Below are 18,088 nucleotides of genomic sequence, written 5' to 3'. Positions count from 1 at the left end.
CCCAGATGTGGGATAATGAGAAAGCCGTTTAGGTTGCTTGTGGACTTTGTCAGCAAACATTTCTTGAGCACTTGCCAATTCCAGGCACCATGGGTTACGAAAAACGGCTGAGACCTATCCACGCCCCCCGCCCCTCCAGGCGGTCCCTGTCAGGGCTGATTTGAAGAGCAGGGGTCTGGTGTTCTGGGAACTCAAGAGGAGCCCTCACACTGGGCCCACCTGTGGTTCTGCCCTGGGCACAGCTTTCTGGCAGCTCGCCCCTTGCTGCTGAGCTACACCCGTTCCTTATCGTAAAACACACGATGGGCAGAGCTGGCCGATCTCTCGTCTAACTTTCAGGCCCACACCATACCTGAAAATTAAGACCTGGGTGTGGCAAACTCCACACGTTGAGAACCTCTACATGCCAGGGTCTGTGCTAGGAGCTGAGTCTGCAGAGCACTTCACATACATGATCTCATTTATACCTTAAAACAACCCAGGGCTGCCGTCGTCGGTTGAGCAGATGATCATGGCTTTCTTCCATGGTGGGCAACAGCATGTTGGGGCGGGCGCCAACACAGCCCTAGTCCCTTCCAGGACAGATGCTGGTTGCTGTAGCCACCTGTCCAGGGCACTGGAGGCTGGCCAGGCAGCCTTGGCCAAGTTCCTACTTCCCCTCAGGCCTCCTGTGTCCCCCTGTGCTGGGGAGTGGTCTCCCAGGGCCACGGGAGGCCGTGTGCACACACACAGGTCAGGGGCGCAGTGAGGGCTGTGGGCCGGCCCTCGGCCACTGCAGGGGAGGGGCACACCCAACAGCCTTTGCGCTCTCCTGCCTGGTTCTCTGACATGGAGACCCCAGGCTTTCCCCATCAATCCATGGAGAAGGGAAGGGAGGCTTTCCAGAGAGGTGGTGACGGTAACGAGGAGGGACCTCCTCTGAGAGGTGGGCTGAAGGCCGTGAAGGGACCTGGACTCAGCTCAGGTGTGCACACCGACCCTCTCTCACCTCTCTCCTTACCCTTCTGTGCCTTTCTCTGGAGGCCCTGAGGCTGGCCCCTCCTTCCTCTGAGCCCTCATGGCAGACTCCTGGAGGAGGCTTCTCTTCGTAAGGGCACATTTCTGGGTCAGCGAATCCTTCATCCCTGATGTGGGCATCCCCCCAGCCCCAGAGGGTCTAAAGGGACCCGAATACTGGAGGAGGAAGAGCAGGACCGCAGCGGGGTTCAGCCGTGTTTTCATCTCTTGTCATTTAGTGTACTCACAGTGTGCATGTATGCACACATGTGTGTGTGCGTGTGTGTAGCTGCGTGTGCACAGAAAGAGACACGGAGCCAGCCATCAAGTACTGTCTGTTCTCTGGGAGCTGCTGCCCCCACCCCCAGTCTGCTTGCCTCCTTTTATTTAAGAAAAATCCGACACAGTGGTGGGTAGAACCCGAGAAAAAAGTGACTGCGGGACGGGGTGGGGAGACCCCCGGCTCCCTTCTGCCTTTGCCCATCCCAAGGTCCTTCACAGCATTCCCTGGTGCCCTCTCTCCCCCTCCCCCGGGATTCCGCATCGTGGGGGAATGGGTGGCTGCCCCTGCAGAGAGGAAGGAGTGACCGGTTGGCAGAGCGGGAGAAGCGGCTAAGGCGTAGTGTTGACCTTGCTGTGGGGTGGGCAGGAGGCACCCAGGCTTCCCTGGGCGGGCCCAGACCACAGTGCTCTGGGGCATGGCTTGGCTAGGGGCGGACAGAGGACTCCTCCCCCTTTAGCCCCTGTCCACAGCCCTTGGGACAGAGGAGGGAGTCCTGAGATCTCAGGAAAGCGCCCAGCTTGGCCCCAGACCCCTCTGTACAGTCAGCTCCCAGGTCCTGGGAAGGGACTGGGGGGTACCCGGAAGCCAGCAGATGCTACAAGTGTCCCCCACCGCCCAAATGTCTTGTCCACAGCAAGATCCTTGGCAGGGCAGGCAGCCACCGCCCCCCACCCTGCAGGACAGAAATCCCTGAATAGTGGTTTGAGAGAAGTCTTTGTGCAACTTGTGACACAAGACCCCCGGTGCCCCCTGCACGAGGGGAAGACAAGGGACATGGGAGGCGGGGGTGGGGCACAGTGTGGGCCCACCTCGCCCCAGGCGTGGCCTCCTTGCCTCACTCTTGGGGCAGGGGGCTGTCTAAGACGGGAGGAGGTTTGGAAAGGGTAAAAGGTGGGCTGGGACTGCTTTCCCGCTAGCCAGCTCCTGGAGGAAGGCGCCCTCCACCTGCGGGCAGAAGAAGGTACCGTGAGGCAGCGGGAAAGGCCAGACAGGGGAGGCGCCCGCCGGGCGCAGAGCCAAGCTGCCCGGGCGGGGAGTACAAAATCCACTTCAGCCGCGCGCGTCAGTGTGAGCGGGGTCCCGGCTGTGTCCACGCAGAGCCCACCCCCGGGGGCACGGCGCCTCTACGCAATCTCTTTGATTCTGCGCATGTAATTGTGCAGGTCCGGGGGCGGCGTGGGCCGCGCGGTGCCCGCCACATCCGGGCAGCCCCAGCCCAGGTCCTCCTCGTCCTCCTCGTCCTCCTCGCCGGCTGGCACTGAGTCATAGGCCAGCTCCTCCGTAGGCAGCGTGGTGAAGGTGGTGAACTTGACCCGCTTGCGCTTGGAGGTGGGCGAGCTGGCGGGGTCCTCGGCCTGGTCCCGGGCCGAGCCGCCCGAGGAGCCGTCGCCGCGCCCGTGCACCTGGCTCTGGACGCTGGTCTGCGAGCTGCCGCTGCTGTGGTGGTCGCCGTGGCAGCAGGCGGGCACGGTCTCCGGCGGGTTGCCGGTGGGCGGCGACAGCTCCGCCTGCACGCGCAGCGGCTGCCCGTTGCCCAGGAACACCCAGTGGTGCGAGTGGTCCATGCTGGTCTGGCCCTCGGGCGGGATGCGCTTGTGCCGGTAGCGCAGCACGAAGACGATGCAGTTGATGAGGAAGACGAGGATGGCGAGGCAGAAGACGCCCAGCAGCGCGTACATGCCGATCTCCAGGTCCGTCAGGCCCCGTGGCATCTGCAGGAAGCCGGTGGGCAGCGGCAGGAAGTCCTCTGTGGGCGGCACGGCCGGGCTGGCGGTGCCGGGGCCCGGGGCCGCGGGTGGGGGCACCGCTGTGCCCGGTGGGCCGGCTCCCCGGGCCTCGTCCTCGCCCCCGCCGGGCCCCGGCTGGCTGGGGCCGGGGTAGTCGTAAGTGGGGTCCTCCTCATCCCGCCCAAAGTGCACCCGCAGGCCCACGAGGGTCGTGGCCAGCACGCTCTTACGCTTGGTTTTCTGGCAGCTCTCAGCGATGGTGAGCTCTGCGCGGAGTAGCTCCCCTGCCCCCTCGGCCTCGGCCACCACCAGCGGGAAGGCCCGGTCTTGGGTCACCGTGGCCACCCGCTCATCCAGGCTGCTTACCAACAGCCCATAGTCCCGGGGGCTGTAGAGGGACAGGGGGGCCGTGGTGCCGTCACTGTAGGAGAGCCAGAGGCTCAGGAGGGCTTCCTGGAGGAGGAGGAGAAGGGTACAGGAGTCAGAGAGCTAGACTGGCTTGCTTCCCTGCTAGATGCAGAGCTCTGTGAGGGCAAGGACCAGGGTGCTCTGTATTCCCAGCACTGGAACTGTGCCTGGTAAGTGGCACGTGCTCAGGAACGATGGAGCGGAAGTCCTCCTCTGGAGGTTGTGGGGAGGGTACGGGGCACATTATGGCCTCTTACTGCCCGGAGGATTTCCTTGCCCGTGTCACCCCTCTCCCATTGATGAGCTGAAGCTAAGTCCTGCCTAGGGTCTAACTCAAGTCTCTTTTGCTGCAGGAGTACCCCTATATCCCCACGCCTGACTTTAGGATCACCCCATCAGACATGTGGAGACTGAGAATATATACCCAACCCCAGCTTTCTCCTCTGTTTTTTAAACCCCCCTGAGAACTGCCCTCCCTGCAGATGAGGAAGCAGGGCCCAGAGAGAAGGGATTGGCCTGGGGTCACTGGTTAGGGGCAGAGGGCTTCTGGCTCCTGGCTGGGTGCTCAACGCCCACCTTCTCATCCCGCCTGTCACCTTTCCACCTCTGTCCTGTAGCCAGTGCCCTGGTGTATCTGTGGGTGGCCGTGGTTGGGGCTCCAGATGTGGATGGGATAATTCCTGGGGGTGGAGGCAGAGGTGGCGGGCCCTCTGAGAATCCGGGAGGGGGAGCCCTCAGCAGGAACGTCTAGGGGGCTGGTGCGGGGAGCAAGCCCTTGGCCAGATTCCCTGTGCAGGAGATGGGGGATGGGGTAGGGCAGGCGCGCAGGGCACAAAGGGCAGACGGATCCCCCGTTACCTAGAGCCCTAATTAGGAGGACTCGTGGCCCAAGGGCAGGCCGGAGCCTGCAAGTCCTCCTTCCGCAGCCCGAGCCCCCAGGCTGGCAGGCTGGGCATCCACTTACCTGCTTGAGGAAGCTGAGGGTCTGCTGGGCGGCGGTGGTGGCCAGGATGGTGTGGCTGCTCCCGGGGCTGGGCCGCAGGGAGAGGGCGAGGCTGGCCACCACCTGAGCCTGCAGCTGCGTGATGCTGACCTTCTCCTCCGTCACCGTCAGCAGCGTCTCCCCCAGCACGGACTCCGTCAGCGGGGACACCACCTGAGGCAGAGTGGGGCAGGGGTGGGGGAGCCAGGGAAGCAGCAGCCCCAGGATCCCCAACCAGGGGGCAGCCCACGCTGCTGGAAGAGGCCCAGGGGGTGGGGCGGGCTGGGAGGCAGGACCTTGGGCTCTGCCTAGGTCTGCAACGGGGAACCAGCGTCCAGATGTCAAGCGAGGATCAGAGGCTAACAGGAGCCAGGCAGGGACACAGATAAGAGGGGTGGGCAGATTTTAAGGAAAACAACAGCCCCCCCTCCACCGTGATAATTAGTAATTGATGTTCAGCCTCAATGTCGGGGAGACAAAAAGGAGCAGTGGGGACTGTGGCCAATAGAACTCATGCTCATGTAAAGGGGGCACCAGTATCGGCCCCAGCAGATTATCGCCAGGTAGGAATGCAGACCCAGTATTGCCAGATTCATATTTTGTAAAACCAGAAATCTAGATTAAAAAAATAAGAAGTCTCCCAATTTTTAAATGTTGGATCGACTGTTTTACAAACGAATGTGTTTGCAGGCAGATTCCAGCTCATAGGTCACTATGTACAATCTCTCAGGTGGATGATTTCTACCCAGGCACCCACTTATCAGGGAGGAAGGTCAAATGTGAGTTTCTAGATCCTGAACTCCCTTGCCTGGCCTCTAGGCTGGCTGACCCCTCACCTGTCCCCCTGCTCATCCACACCTGCCCTCAGAGACCACACTGAGCAACGCAAGGCCGATAAAGGTTGACAAGATGTGGAGGGTGAACCTTCACAGCCATGAAGCTGAAGGAGCTTGACCTCTGATGACAGGATTTCAGGCGGAGGGGCAGGTGGGGAAGACAGTGTTTTTTGGGGCCGGCTGGGGCTGCTCTCGGAGGCCGAGGCCCTGGAAATCCTGTCCTAGGAACATCTGCGTCCTCCGCCCACGGGTGAACAAGGATCCCGGCACTGCCCCCCGTGCCCACCTTGAAGGGGGTGGTGCCCGGCTCCAGGCCGGCCAGCGTGCTGCTGTCCACCATGCGTGCCACTCGGGGGTCGCCCACCCGCATGAAGTCGCTGACCAGGTCGGTGACCTCCACCAGCCAGTCAGGACCCAGCATGGGGACCACCTGGTCGGTGCCCTCAGCCGACGTCGTGTGAAACTGGGTGAAGACCTGCAGCGTGGCGTGCTGGTACTGCAGGGCGCAGCCACGGCTCACGCTCTGCCGCCGCTCCTCCTCCTCCTCCTCCTCGTCCTGGCTCTCCCGGGCTGACCTGGGCGGGGAGGCACAGGGTCTGACCCCTGTCCGGCCGGCCCCTCCCCGGCTCCCGCGGGTGGAGTGGAAGCTGTGTGCACAGCAAGGCGTTCCCCTGGCTCGCTCCTCTCCAACAAGCCAGGAGCCAGGAGCCTAGGCTTCCTCTCCTGGGAAGATGCCTTCCTGACCCTCCCCTCTCCCTGTGCCCTCTGCTTGGCCTCACCCACACCTGCAAATAGCTGTCATGAAACGCTAACCGGGGCTGCCTCCTTCTCAGCACTGAGCACGCGCACGGCCCTGTTTTCAGCTCTGAGCTGGAGCAAAGGCGGTCCTAGTCCCACGGGGCCAGAGAGCTCAGCTGAACTGCCTCCTACAGCGGCGTGGCCAGCAGGATGTGTAAGCGAGGAGCTGGGATAGTTAGCAGAAGAGATTTCCACGCCAAGCGTGGAAGGTGCAGCCTGGCTTCCTCTTGCTGCTTACGGTAAAATGGGGGAGGAGAGAGAGGAATTGAGGGAAGAACTGGTAAGCAAAAGGGAACCAGGACTTGATGATTTGGGAACGTCTCAGCCTATCCAGATTGCCCAAAATGCTGAGACAGGAGATGCACTGTCAGGAGAGCGCGCTCTGGACCGAGAGGGAAGGGCGTGGCTACTGCTTTGCTAGTGTTTCGAAGGATCAACCAACCAGAACATTCACCCCCACAGGGGGCTCTTTTACCTGCGTTAACTAATTTAATCCTCACAACCATCCTATAAGGTGTTACCATGCTCATTTTACAGATGAGCAAACTGAGGCACAGAGAGGTTATGTGAGCAGCCTAAGGTAACCCAGCCAGTAAACAGCAGAGTCAGGATTTAAACCCAGCTGCCTGGCTTCAGAGTTCACTATGTCCTCACTACTCAAAGTAGCATCAGCATCCCCCGGGAGCTGGTCCAAAATGCAGCATCTCAGCCTGCACCCCAGACTCACCAAATCAGAATTTGCATTTTAACCAAATCCTCAGAACACTCGTGTGCACATGAAAGTTTTAGAGGCCCTGGTCTACACTGCCTTGCTTTTCCAAATCTCTGCAGAATTGAACTGAGTCCAACGTGGCCTGCTTCTCCCTCCAGCCCCGCCCCTCCGGCTCTTGCTGCCTGCCACCCTTCCTCTCTGCTCTTCCCTGCTGGCCTTTCTCTCCAGCAGCGAGGAGAGCGTGAGTGGAGTGAGCTGAGCACACATGTACGTGCCCCACAGACAGGTATGCAGGTGTGTGAGTCACCATGTGCCTGAGCTCATGTGCCCACAAGGCTGGGGCACACGTGTACAGGTGTGCGTGCTCCTGTGTTGGTGTGTCTGCTTCATTTTGTCTGCTGCTTCACTGCTTTCTCATCCTGTCTCCCTCCTTTCCACCCATCCTTTAAGAGTTAGCTCAAGAGCCACCTCTTCCGGGAAGCCTGCCTTGACTTCTCCTGGAGGAAAAGGTGGTTTTCTTCTTTGTGCCACTCAATTCTCTGCACACGGGGCTTCCTGCATCCACCATGCTCTGTGGCACATACATGACAGCTTCCCTGATGGACCCAGAGCTTGGCTGGACCAGGCACCAGCCACACTCACCCCATGTCTTAAGCACCCATCAGTGCCTGGCACATAGCAGCTACTCAATAAAAGTTTGTAGACTGTATAACCAACCTGCAGACTGTACCTAGTGCCTTACACCCACGTGCGGATCAGACTGTGTGCAGGGCTGTGTCACCCACGAGTATCCCGAGTATCCGCTGTGTGGAGGGGCTGTACCTCCGGTTGGGGAGGATAGGTACCCTCCAGCCCTTCACTTGGCTGAGGCGGGCATCCGAGAGCTCGATGTGCAGGGGCAGCTTGGGGACCCAGACTGTCATTTCCAGGGGGGCATTGAGGACATCGTAGCGGAAGGTGACCCTGGCGTTCATGGACCCGCGAGACTCCTTTCCACTGACAAACACGTAGTCACAGCTGCTGGATACCTGGGGAGGAGGAGGGAGGGTGGTTGGCCCGTCTTGCCCTACGGTCATCCTTCAAGCAGGGCCAGAAGGCTGCTGGAGAGAGAAAGTGCCCGTCATGGGAGGCTGAAGGGGAGGACCAGGCACCTAACCTAATTCCTCTGGGAGGTGTCACTTCCAGTGTCCCTGCTTCCAGCCCATTTTTCAAGAGATCATCTCTTGATGATCTCTTGATCATCAAGAGTGGCTACTGCAGGAGGTTTATCCTTTCTGGCAAGGAGCCAACGTGCAAATGTTTTTCTGAGGGGCTGCTTGTGATGTGCCAGGCCACACGGCAGAGGAGCGGTGAGGCTGAGGGTCCCCAGGGCTGGCTCCCCTCCCCGGCATGACCGCCTGGGCTCTGGAGCAGGTGTCTGGCGGGTAGCGCCCTCCACAGTACAGAGGAGCAGCCCGTCCTGGGCAGGACACTGGTGCTCAGCTGGGCACGGGGTGAGAGGCAGGCAGCCCCAGGAGAATGGGCAGCTGGTTAACTTCAGCTGAGGGGGCTGCTCTAGCCAGGGGTGGAGGTGAGGGCAGGGGAGAGGGGAAATCAGGACCAGAGCACCCCCAGCACAGACAGCTGGATGGTCGCACCAGTGGTGCACTTTGCAAATGCATGCCCACCTGGGTACCGACTCGCATTCTTACAGGTTCCCGGATGGGCTTGTGCCCGCTGAACACATCTTGGAGGATACCTGTGCCTACTCACTACTTACTGTGCCAGTACTTGAGGGTAGATGCAGATGGGTGTGCGTGTCAAACGTGCCCACGTATACACCTGGCACACCCAGGAGGGAAACCTGTGTGCAACGCGTGTAGGTGCTTCTGCTGGTACATGCCCGTGGGGACACACCCTCGCCTCTGGAGGAGGGTCTATGACGCAGCCTGTGGGCTGATGACACCCTGAAGGCTCTGGTGGGAGGTGGGGAGGGTGCTCGGACTGCGGCTCATCTGTGGAGCTGGGTCCGTGGACCATCCCAAACTCCTGCTAGCTCTCTTAATCATCCGGGGGCGGGGGGAGGAACGCGGGACAGCAGCCCTGCCAGAAATGCTCATTTCCCACTTTGGAAGGCAGAGAATTCCATCCAAAGGCTGGCAAATTCCATTTAGAATGTTGGCAAACTCCATACAGAACCTGAGTGTATTTCATTGAGAACGGAAACAGATTCCATTTAGAATCTTCGCTAATTCCCTTTGTATCTAAGCCACCACGACTTTCTTCTGGTCTGCTCTGGGCTGGGGTGGGGGTGTCTGGGTGGCAGAGGAAGGTGCTGGGTGAGGACTCCTGGGAGCAGGCCCGTTTCTTCCCGTCCCAGCCTGCCAGCAGTGGAGAGCCCCACAGGCAAGGCTTCCACTCTGCGGGAGGTGATGGGGGTGGGTACCAAGCCATCTACACTGGCTCACTTGGAGGGCCTTCTTCCTGGGGCGGAGGATAAGCCTGGGGCTCCCCAGACCTGGAGGGATCCAGGGCAGAGGGTGGAGAGCGAGCATATACTCCAGGCTCCCCAGAGAGCCACAGGGAGAAGGACCCCTACCTCCCCACTCCTCCCGTTCTCTTTCAAGGTGTATTTACAGGAACAGGAAGCAGATTCGGTTGTCTCATCATCTGATTTTGGCACCTGCTGGAGGCTAGCATGGCAAACACCTCACCCACCCCACAGGTTCCAGCACTGGACACCATCTGGCATCACTGCCCACTCCACTGCCTCTGACCCCTGTCCCAAGCCAGGGAAAGGGCCAAATCTGAAGGCCCTCCTGGGGGAGGTGGCAAACAGGGCCACTGGAGTCAGATCAATGCCCTGTTTGCTGGGCCCTGGAGGCCCTGGGGCCCAGAATGGGTCTCTGGGGAGGAGCTGAGGGAGGGGCCTTCGGGAGTGGGAGGAGTCCGGGTGTGTGTGCTGGAGAGGGCCCTTCCTCACACAGCCTTCACTCCTGGCCTAACACACGTGCTTCCGGGGGCTTCCTCTCTGCGCTGGATCTCCTCCACTTAGTCACCAGCACCCAGGTTCAGGGCATGTCTCTGAGGGCACCCCCCATCACCTTGCCCAGTGTCTGTCATACAGCAGGGGCCCAATAATGACATGCTGGATTAGACTGAGTTCAGGTTGTCAGTGCTGCCTTCTCCCCTTGGCCTGCCAAACGGTCTCGTCCACATTCCTGCAGGAAGCCCTCCAGGACCGGCGGAGGAGTACCCAGGGCTCTCCCTCACCCTGTCAGACAGGGGATGCCCGCAGCCCTTCCTGGCACCTGCACCCCATTTCCCCTCCTCTTGCCTACCAAGGGGACCTGCCTGGGATATGAATTCTGCTCCCCTGAAGGTCTGAGGCCCCCTTCCCAGGGGCCCCACCTCCAGGAAGCCTACCTTGATGATGTCCTCATTGTCAGACTCGCATTCCACCAGGGCGGAGACGTCTAGGACGAGGCCGGTCACCTCGATGGCGATGACCTTGACAGGGATGGCCACCGTGCGGCCGGTCAGGATGGCCGTGTTGATGATCTCCGTGTCCTGCGGGAGGAGAGGAGGGTGGGGCTCTGCTGAGCCGGGGTGCTCGCGGTCCCCTGCTCTCCCAGGACACGCCAGCCCAGGCCCCGGCTCCTGGCTGTCCCCACTCCTCAGATGTGTGTCCTTCCCGTGGGGACACCTGCACACAGGGGCAGAGAGGTGAATCCACTTGGCCTCACTCACCTTCTGGGATGCTCTGCCACTCGGACTGCTGCAGAAGCCTTCAGGGTATACCTTACTCCGCTGCCAGAAAACAACCCTTCCCCAGTCCCCTACTGTCTTCTCTCAGCATCTGCCATGTTCAGGACTCACAGGGGAATGTCCCACACATTTGCCTGGTCATTCCAGGTGCCCCCGGGCTGGCCCAGACCATCATTCCAGCCTTCCCACCCCACAAGCCTCTTCCTGAACCCACTGCTCCCTTGAACACAGACGACTCATATTCCCATCACTGCACCTCTGCCCACATGATCCCCTGCCTGGAGCACCCTCCTTGTCTTCTCTGAACTGCATGGCACCTCCTCCAGGAAGCCTCCCCTGAGTGGTCCCTCCATGCTGACTTCTCCCATCTCTGTCCCCTCAGCATCTGCTGTCCCACTGCAGCACCAGGTGCAGAGCACCGCCTGCCTCCTGTGAGTACACACACACTCACACACCTTTACACACGGGCACACCTGGGCTTGGGAGGTAGTCACACACTCAGGTGCTGGCTCACACGCGCGTGTGCATGGATGTGCACGCACGCTCAGCTGTGCGCATTCCCGTCACACGCACCCATGACAGACATGGGCATCCACGGGCCTGTCACCTGCCCTGCTCACCATGGCCAGGGGCAGGATGGCCTGCACATCCCGCTGGATGACCGTCAGCTCGGTGACCGCCCGCTCCAGGTCCGGCAGGGCGCCGTGGCCACGGTAGTCGATGTGCCACATGATCCTCCGCTTGACCGACTGGCTGGTGAAGTTCTCCATCTCAAAGTCCAGCTGCAGGATCTCCAGGGGCCCCTGGCCCTCCCTGGGGGGTGGGGAAATGAAGCAGAGCTGAGGAGGGAGGGCTGGGAGCAGCTCAGGAGCTCCGGAACCCCAGGTGGTGACCCTAGTCCCCCTCAGCAGCCTGCCTTCCGGGGCCCTCTGAGCCTTCTGCAGCCACCCGGGGGGCCCCAGCCTGGACTCGGAGTACCCATAAACTAAGCCCCAGCCCTCCTGCCAGCCTGGCCTCCCCCACCAAGAGTTCCCCCACCCCTTCAAGGTGCCTGTCCTGCAAAGAGGTAGGCAGAGGGCCACCTCGGCTCACCAGGGGGGCAGGGGTGTGCCCTGGGCCCAGGTCACGTCCACAGTGGCCGTTGAGTGCTTTGCCCCAGTCAGCAGCTCCGACGTCACGTGCCACTGGCGGCTCCGTGACTTGGTGCCTAGAAGGGTCACACCCTTCTTGGCTTTCACCCTGGGACAAAGTGGGAGGAAGAAGAGGGAGAGGCTCAGCCCAGGGCCCAGTGGCTGTCCACTGGGCCAACACCCCTAGGCTGGGGCTGGGAGCAGGGGAGCAGGTGAGTAAGTTACCCTGAGTCCTAGACTCAAAGCCTGAGACTAACCTAGGGAGTCTGGCGTCACAGGGCTGCAACCTCTGACCCTCACTCGAGCTGCAATCACTTCTACCATATCTCTGCCAAGTCCACCTAACCTCTACCTGCATACTTTAGTGACAGGGGACTCACTACTTCTGCACACATCCTCTGATGACTTATTTAACTCATATTCACCTTCACATATCAATCATTGAATCAGGTATGATCCTGTCCAGAAATATTTGAACTTTAAGGAAGTACACTCAGGAGAGAGGGCAACACTTAACTCCAAGAAGTTGGAGGCTAATGCTGATGTTTCAGGTCCCATGCATAGTGCTTGGGGTCAGGGGGGCATTTTTGTGGGGCCTTTCCTATGAATCACCTACCATGGCTCAAACCACGGATTCCTACTGTGAGACATCATTATATTCTGTGGGGATGTGATATGATTTAATGATCTGTGAGATATGGAGGTAGGGGCAGAAATTTTGTTGCCATTAGACAGATGAGAACACTGAGGCTCCCATAAGTGAGGCATCTTCCCGAGGCTGGTCAAGCGATAAATGGAAGAGCTGGGCTGGGATTAGGATGCTGGACAGGCAGGTCTGGATGAGCCCCTACAAGGGTCAGTATGCATTTGAGCTTGGAAGGGAAGCCAGAGCCCCAGCCCGTAACCCCCTACCTGAGTGTGAAATGCTCGACGCCGGGGCCGGAGGGAGAGGAGGAGTTGGGGGCCAGGTAGAGGAGGATGCTGAGCACCTCCCCGGGCTTGAGGGGCCGGTCGGGCAGGCGGATCATCAGGTTGCTGTCCAGCCTGTGCTCCTGCAGGGTCCTCTTGGGGGGCGGGCGGAACAGGCTGATGCTCCCGATGCGCAGCAGGGGGTGCTGGGTGGGGCTCTCGGCCCGGGTCCCTGCCCCCGGCCCCGGCCGGGTGCCCCCACAGCCCCCCGCCGCATCTGGGGCGTGGAGCGTGTAGTAGAGCTCAGCCTGCTGGCTCTCCCCCGCCGCCTCGGGCTCCAGCCCGTCTGGGGACTTGCGGCGGGCCGGGGGAGGCGCCGCCGGGGCAGGGGGCCCAAACCAGGCGAGGGGCAGCTCGGCCCGCACGAGGCAGGTGGCCAGGCCCCCGCTGAGGCGGCAGGAGCTCTTGACCTCCCGCGCGTCCCGGAAGGCGTGCAGGCGGACGCACGGCAGCCGCTCGGTGACGCCAAAGTCATCCCAGTCCCGGCCGGCCACGTAGAACAGCACCTGGGCCACCGGCTGCGAGGCGGGCACGCGGGCGCGGACGATGAAGGCCCGCACCTTCCAGTTGACTGTCAGGCGCTCGGGGATGTCTAGGGTGCTGGACGGCTGCAGCAGCTCCCGGGCCACCACCTGGCTGGTGCTGAAGGGCCCCAGGGAGACGTTGAGGACGGGCAGCTCCTTGGTCTGGAACACCACGAAGGGCTCGGAGCGCTGCAGGGAGCCATTGGTGACCGTGGGCGGCAGGGGCCGCGTCTCCCGCAGGAAGAAGGCCAGCCGGGTGTGCGACAGGCGGTAGCTGACTGGCAGCACTGGGCTGGCCGGCGGCCCCGGGGGGCTGGGACTGGCCGGGTGGGAGCGGCCGGAGGCTGGGGACAGACAGAAAGAGGCCCAGAGTGGTCAGGAGAGGCTGCGCTGGGATCCCAGGGCACCCCAACCTCCCACCCTCACAGAGGGCCGCCCACTCCCTGCCGGCTTTACATCCTCCGGTGGGCCCGGGGCCAAGCTGCCCAGACTCCAAGCCGGGCCCCACCTTTGCTGGTGCGTTAACTGCCCTCCTTCCGCTGCTTCATTTCTTTATCTGCCACGCGGGGGTAAAGCTAATTCCAGCGCAAAGCACCGCGAAGCTTTCAAGAGGTTTCATCCCCTGGCGTCCTCAATGTAACATGAGTATAACAATTCTTCCTGCCTCCAAGTGCCACTGTGAGGACTTACCGAGCCGCGTGCATAAGGGCTGAGAGCCGAGTGTGGCACCGAGGAAGCGCTAACTCCTACGTTATCGCGCGCTCAGCTCAGTGATCACAGGCACGAGCTCATCTGATCCTCAGGTCGATCCTCTGAGCCAGGTGTGATTATGATCTCCATCGTTCAACCAGTTTTCTACCAGTGACTTCTCTTTTTTTGAGAGCCTATTCTTGCATCTTACAGATAAAGGTGCAAGATGCTTAAGTAACTTACCGAAGTGACCGGGGCCAAAGGGGCCAGCAGTGGGATTCGAACCTGGGGCCACCTGACTCTCAAACGCAGCCCTTTCCTGCTCCAGCTGCCTCAGATGGGGCAGGGTCCCAGGGATGCTGTATCTCCCCCGCTCCCTCCAGACACCACCACACACGGCGTATACGAGGAACTGGATCCTCAGTCTCACAAGCCCGGATGTGGGCTCCGGGTGGCCTTCTCCCTGCTCTCGGCCCTCCCCACCCTCACAGGATCCTGCCCTGTTCCGGCAATTCTATGTCCCCACTCGCTGGTACGTCCCGGGCTGCCCCCTGTCCTCCATCCCAGGCCCCAGCCCCGGTTCTGGTCTCGCTTTTGTTGCCATGACAACGTGACACCACCTAACTGAGTCTCCCTCTCCTCAGCTCACCCCCTTGCTGGCACCCGCTCCCACACACAGCAGTCAGAGGGATTTGTTTCTTCCGGACACAAATCGGACCTTGTTGGCCCCTCGCTCCCAGCTCAACACCTGTTGGCCACTGTCAAGGATCTTCCCATGGACCCTGAGTGGTGTTCCTCACCTTTGAAGTCAGGGTATAATAATAATAATTCGGGTCTTGCAGGATGTTGTGCTGTCACTTCTTTTGTTTTTGAGAATCAAATAAGAAAGCGTTTTTTAAATCTTGCAACACAGTGCAAATGTGTGTAAGTATTATGAAAGGATCTCTCCCTCCTGCTTACAAAATAAAATCCAAACAGCTTTCACCTGAGCATGGCATTCAGGGCCCCTACAACGGGGTTCCAGGCCCCTCTTTCCCCAAGACTACTCCTCCCAAGCCCCTGCTGCCAGCACGACTGGAAAATCTGGCTTCAGTGCTGGCTGATGCCGCCTTATCTCCCCTCCTCTGCGCATGCTGCACCCTCTGCATCAAATTCCCTCCTTTCCTATCTGCACACACCCAAATCTGAATCCTCCTTTGAGGTCCAGCTTGAATGCTACCTCCTCCATGAAGCCCTCCAAGATGTGACCTCTACTCCTGGGAATGTCCTCAGAGCTTTGCCCTTCTCTGAGGGGACCTCTCATGCTGCCTTGCATGGGAGTTAGTTATCTACGAGGCCTTGTACTGAGCAAGCCTTCAACAAATCATGGTGGATCCACTGAGTGATTCACAGAGATCTGTGTCCCAAGGAGGAGACTCCTAATCAATGCTATGGTCGCTGCTTGCAGTTTATGCACATTTATCATTTTAGCACTGTCAATGAAACCTTGACAGCTCCACAAACACTCACAACCCATTCCTCATAAATGCAATGAGTTAAAAATTCCCTGCTCTTGAGGCGCTGGTGTCTACTTCCTACTTTTTAAATCTGTGGTTTAATTTTCTCATTTAAAAAATGAGGCCATTGGTTTGGGGAATGCAAAGGCCCTGGGGTCAGGTGTTCTAGGAGGAGTGGCACTTGGCCTCAGTGTGCTTCCTTAGGGCTCCTCCTGAGCAGCCCTTAGGACCAGCTGGGGAATCTGCTGGTCCCTGGTCCTCCGGGCAGCCCATGCTTTAACCTCCAGATGGCTCCCTCCATTCCAGGAGCACTCTGTTCCCAGACACCCTTCCCCACTAGACGCTCTGCAGCCCTGCAAGGTATGCCGGCTGCTGACGGTGGGCAGCCGAGTCCCAGATGAGGACAGGAAGGTGTTTGGAGAGATGAGGAGAGCCTTCCTGGCTGGCGCCTGGAATCCCTGCCCCACAGTTGGCCCTGGAGTCTCTGAGAAGGTGTCCCTGCCACCTGAAGGCGCGTGTGTGGGATCTGGGTAATGACCTGAGCCCGGGCACAGCAGCCAACCTACTGCTTTGGCAGCAGCAGCAGACGCAGGCAAACAGGGACTCGCGTTCCCAGCTTCTCCCAGCCACACTCACCGGGCAAGTGGCTTCCCATTTTGAGCCTTGGTTTCCACCTCTAAGATGGAGGTGGTGACATCAGTCCCCTCGTAGGCACATCAAGAGCAGCTAAAAGACCCAGGGGAGGAGGGGGCACTGCTACCTGTGGTGGGATGTCCAGGGCCGCTGGGCACTGGGCCGAGACAGGAGGGGCCCCCGTGCTTGTCCGCTGGGGCTGGAGATGGGCAGCTGCTGTCCCTGAGCTGTAAGTGCTCACCTTCCAGGCCGGGGTGGACAGGGTGGGGACGCGGAAGTCAGACCATCCCCAGGAGAGGCTGCTAAGTGGCACTTAGTCCCCTCTGAACCTCTCACCGTCCCGACCTCATGGCCGGCCGTCTGGACCCCTTGGGGGCGCACTGGGGGAGGGGCCACCAGATGGGCAGTGGGCTCAGAGGGGCATGGAGGAAGGGACTGGAGGACACTGTTTGCATGCACCCTCTGCCCTCAGCAGACTTTTGTTGAATGAATGGGATTCTCTAAATGAGCTACCCAGCATGGGCTGGGATGCCGTGGGCCGGGGGTCTCCCTGATGAGGCATCCAATGGGAGCCTGGATGCACGGAGAGGAGGGCTCCCGGCACAGGGCGGAGGCCCTCTCAGCAACCTTGCAGCCAAGCAGACTGAGTTTCTAAAAGGAGAAGCAACTTGTGGTAAGAAAACAGCTTGCTTTCAGAAAGGGGAGCCAGAAAAGATGCTATTGGGGGACTCCAGTTCTTGTATGTATGTCACTGTGACACGCAGCACCCCTTCCCATCACCACCGCGGATCACTCTATCCCCTGGGGCCCTGAGGCCTCCTCTCTGGCGGAGCAGAGGGTCCCTGAGACCCCAGTCCCAATCTCTGCTCTCCGTTCATTTGCTCTGGAGCCTAAAGGAAGTTGCTTGACCTCTCTGGGCCCCAGGGAGGTGGGGGAGGCCCTGGAGGATTCTGGTGTGGTGGGGGCTGGGGGGCAGGAAGGTGGGTCTGGTGGAATTGACAGCAGATTATTCGGTCAAGCTTTCAGAGGCCCTATGTGTGAATGTGTGCATGCACGTGTATGTGTGTGCTAACGTGCGTGCCAGCCTGCGTCTCACACGGAGCTCTAACCTCCACACATTGTGGCTCTGGACATGGGCTTGGGAAGGAAAAGTTGCTGGAAGGTTCCCTGAAGGAAGACGGATGGGGGAGGGAAGGATCAACACAGAGCAAGGTCAGGCCAGGTCTAGAGGTCGGGGAGGAGCTTCAGGGCTGCGACCCGGGTAGACATGACCGCCTGGACCCACTCTGCCTTGGTCACACTCGGCACCTTCCAGACTGACTGGGGAGCGCGCACGCACACACACACACACACACTCGTGCTCACATGCAGGTTGGCACCCGTCTGTGCCTCAGACCCCACACCCTGCAGCCTAGAACAGTTCCACGGGCCTGGTTCTGAGCCCCGGCCGCCCCTGCCTCTCGCCCTGCTCCCCTCCGCTCCCCAGACTCCAGGCTCCACCGGCTGCACTTGTGTTCCAGCCCCGCTCGACCTCGGGGCCAGACTTAGTACCGTCTTCCTGTCCACAGCCTCAGGTCTCCCGGGAGCAGCTGTCAGACTCCCCGTCTACACAGCCTCGGGCCTCAAGAATCGTGTGGGTCCAGCACTGGCATCCTCCCCCTTGCTCCATCTCCCTACAGAAGCGGCTTCTCCATGTTTCCTTGGACTCCTGAGGGGTGTTACGGGCTGAGCTGTGCCCCCCGACCCCGGATTTTCACATGTGGAAGTCCCAACCCCGTAACTCAGGATGTGACTGTGTTTGGAGACAGGGTCTTCAAGGAGGTGATTAAGTTAAAATGAAGTCATTAGAGTGGGCCCTAATCCAGTATGACTGGTGTCCTTATAAGAAGAGGAGATTAGGACACAGACACACACAGGGAGGACCACGAGAAGACACAGGGGAAGACGGCCCTCTGCTAGCCGAGGAGAGAGGCCTCAGGAGAAACCAGCTCTGCTGGTGGCGCCTTGATGTCGGACTTCTAGCCTCCAGAATGGGAGAAAGTACATTTCTGTTGTTTTAGCCGCCCAGTCTCTGGTACTTTGTTACAGCAGCCCGAGCAAACTCATACATGGGGACTGGCTATTTCTGCCCCTCACGGCTTCCTTTCCCCAGCCAGA

The 18,088-nt window shown here is 60.1% G+C and overlaps 1 protein-coding gene across 1 annotated transcript in view; it reads right to left on the bottom strand.

Annotated features, from left to right (window-relative positions):
* Nucleotides 1–1,333: 1,333 nt before the first annotated feature.
* TMEM132E (transmembrane protein 132E) overlaps nucleotides 1,334–18,088 on the bottom strand; it is a 50,680-nt gene continuing 33,925 nt past the window's right edge. The window contains exons 5-12 of the mRNA XM_058562023.1: nucleotides 12,532–13,460; nucleotides 11,582–11,728; nucleotides 11,110–11,302; nucleotides 10,148–10,291; nucleotides 7,565–7,770; nucleotides 5,519–5,807; nucleotides 4,379–4,570; nucleotides 1,334–3,459 (exon numbers count right to left, since the gene is read on the bottom strand). Of these exons, the coding sequence (XP_058418006.1) occupies nucleotides 2,404–3,459; nucleotides 4,379–4,570; nucleotides 5,519–5,807; nucleotides 7,565–7,770; nucleotides 10,148–10,291; nucleotides 11,110–11,302; nucleotides 11,582–11,728; nucleotides 12,532–13,460 (3,156 nt within the window). The 3' untranslated portion in view covers nucleotides 1,334–2,403. The remainder of the gene's footprint in view (nucleotides 3,460–4,378; nucleotides 4,571–5,518; nucleotides 5,808–7,564; nucleotides 7,771–10,147; nucleotides 10,292–11,109; nucleotides 11,303–11,581; nucleotides 11,729–12,531; nucleotides 13,461–18,088) is intronic.

This window comes from Diceros bicornis, chromosome 18 (genome assembly GCF_020826845.1).
Source record: "Diceros bicornis minor isolate mBicDic1 chromosome 18, mDicBic1.mat.cur, whole genome shotgun sequence".
NCBI lineage: Eukaryota > Metazoa > Chordata > Mammalia > Perissodactyla > Rhinocerotidae > Diceros > Diceros bicornis.
Note: the sequence above shows the minus strand (reverse complement) of the source record. Positions and strands in the feature narration are given on the sequence as shown.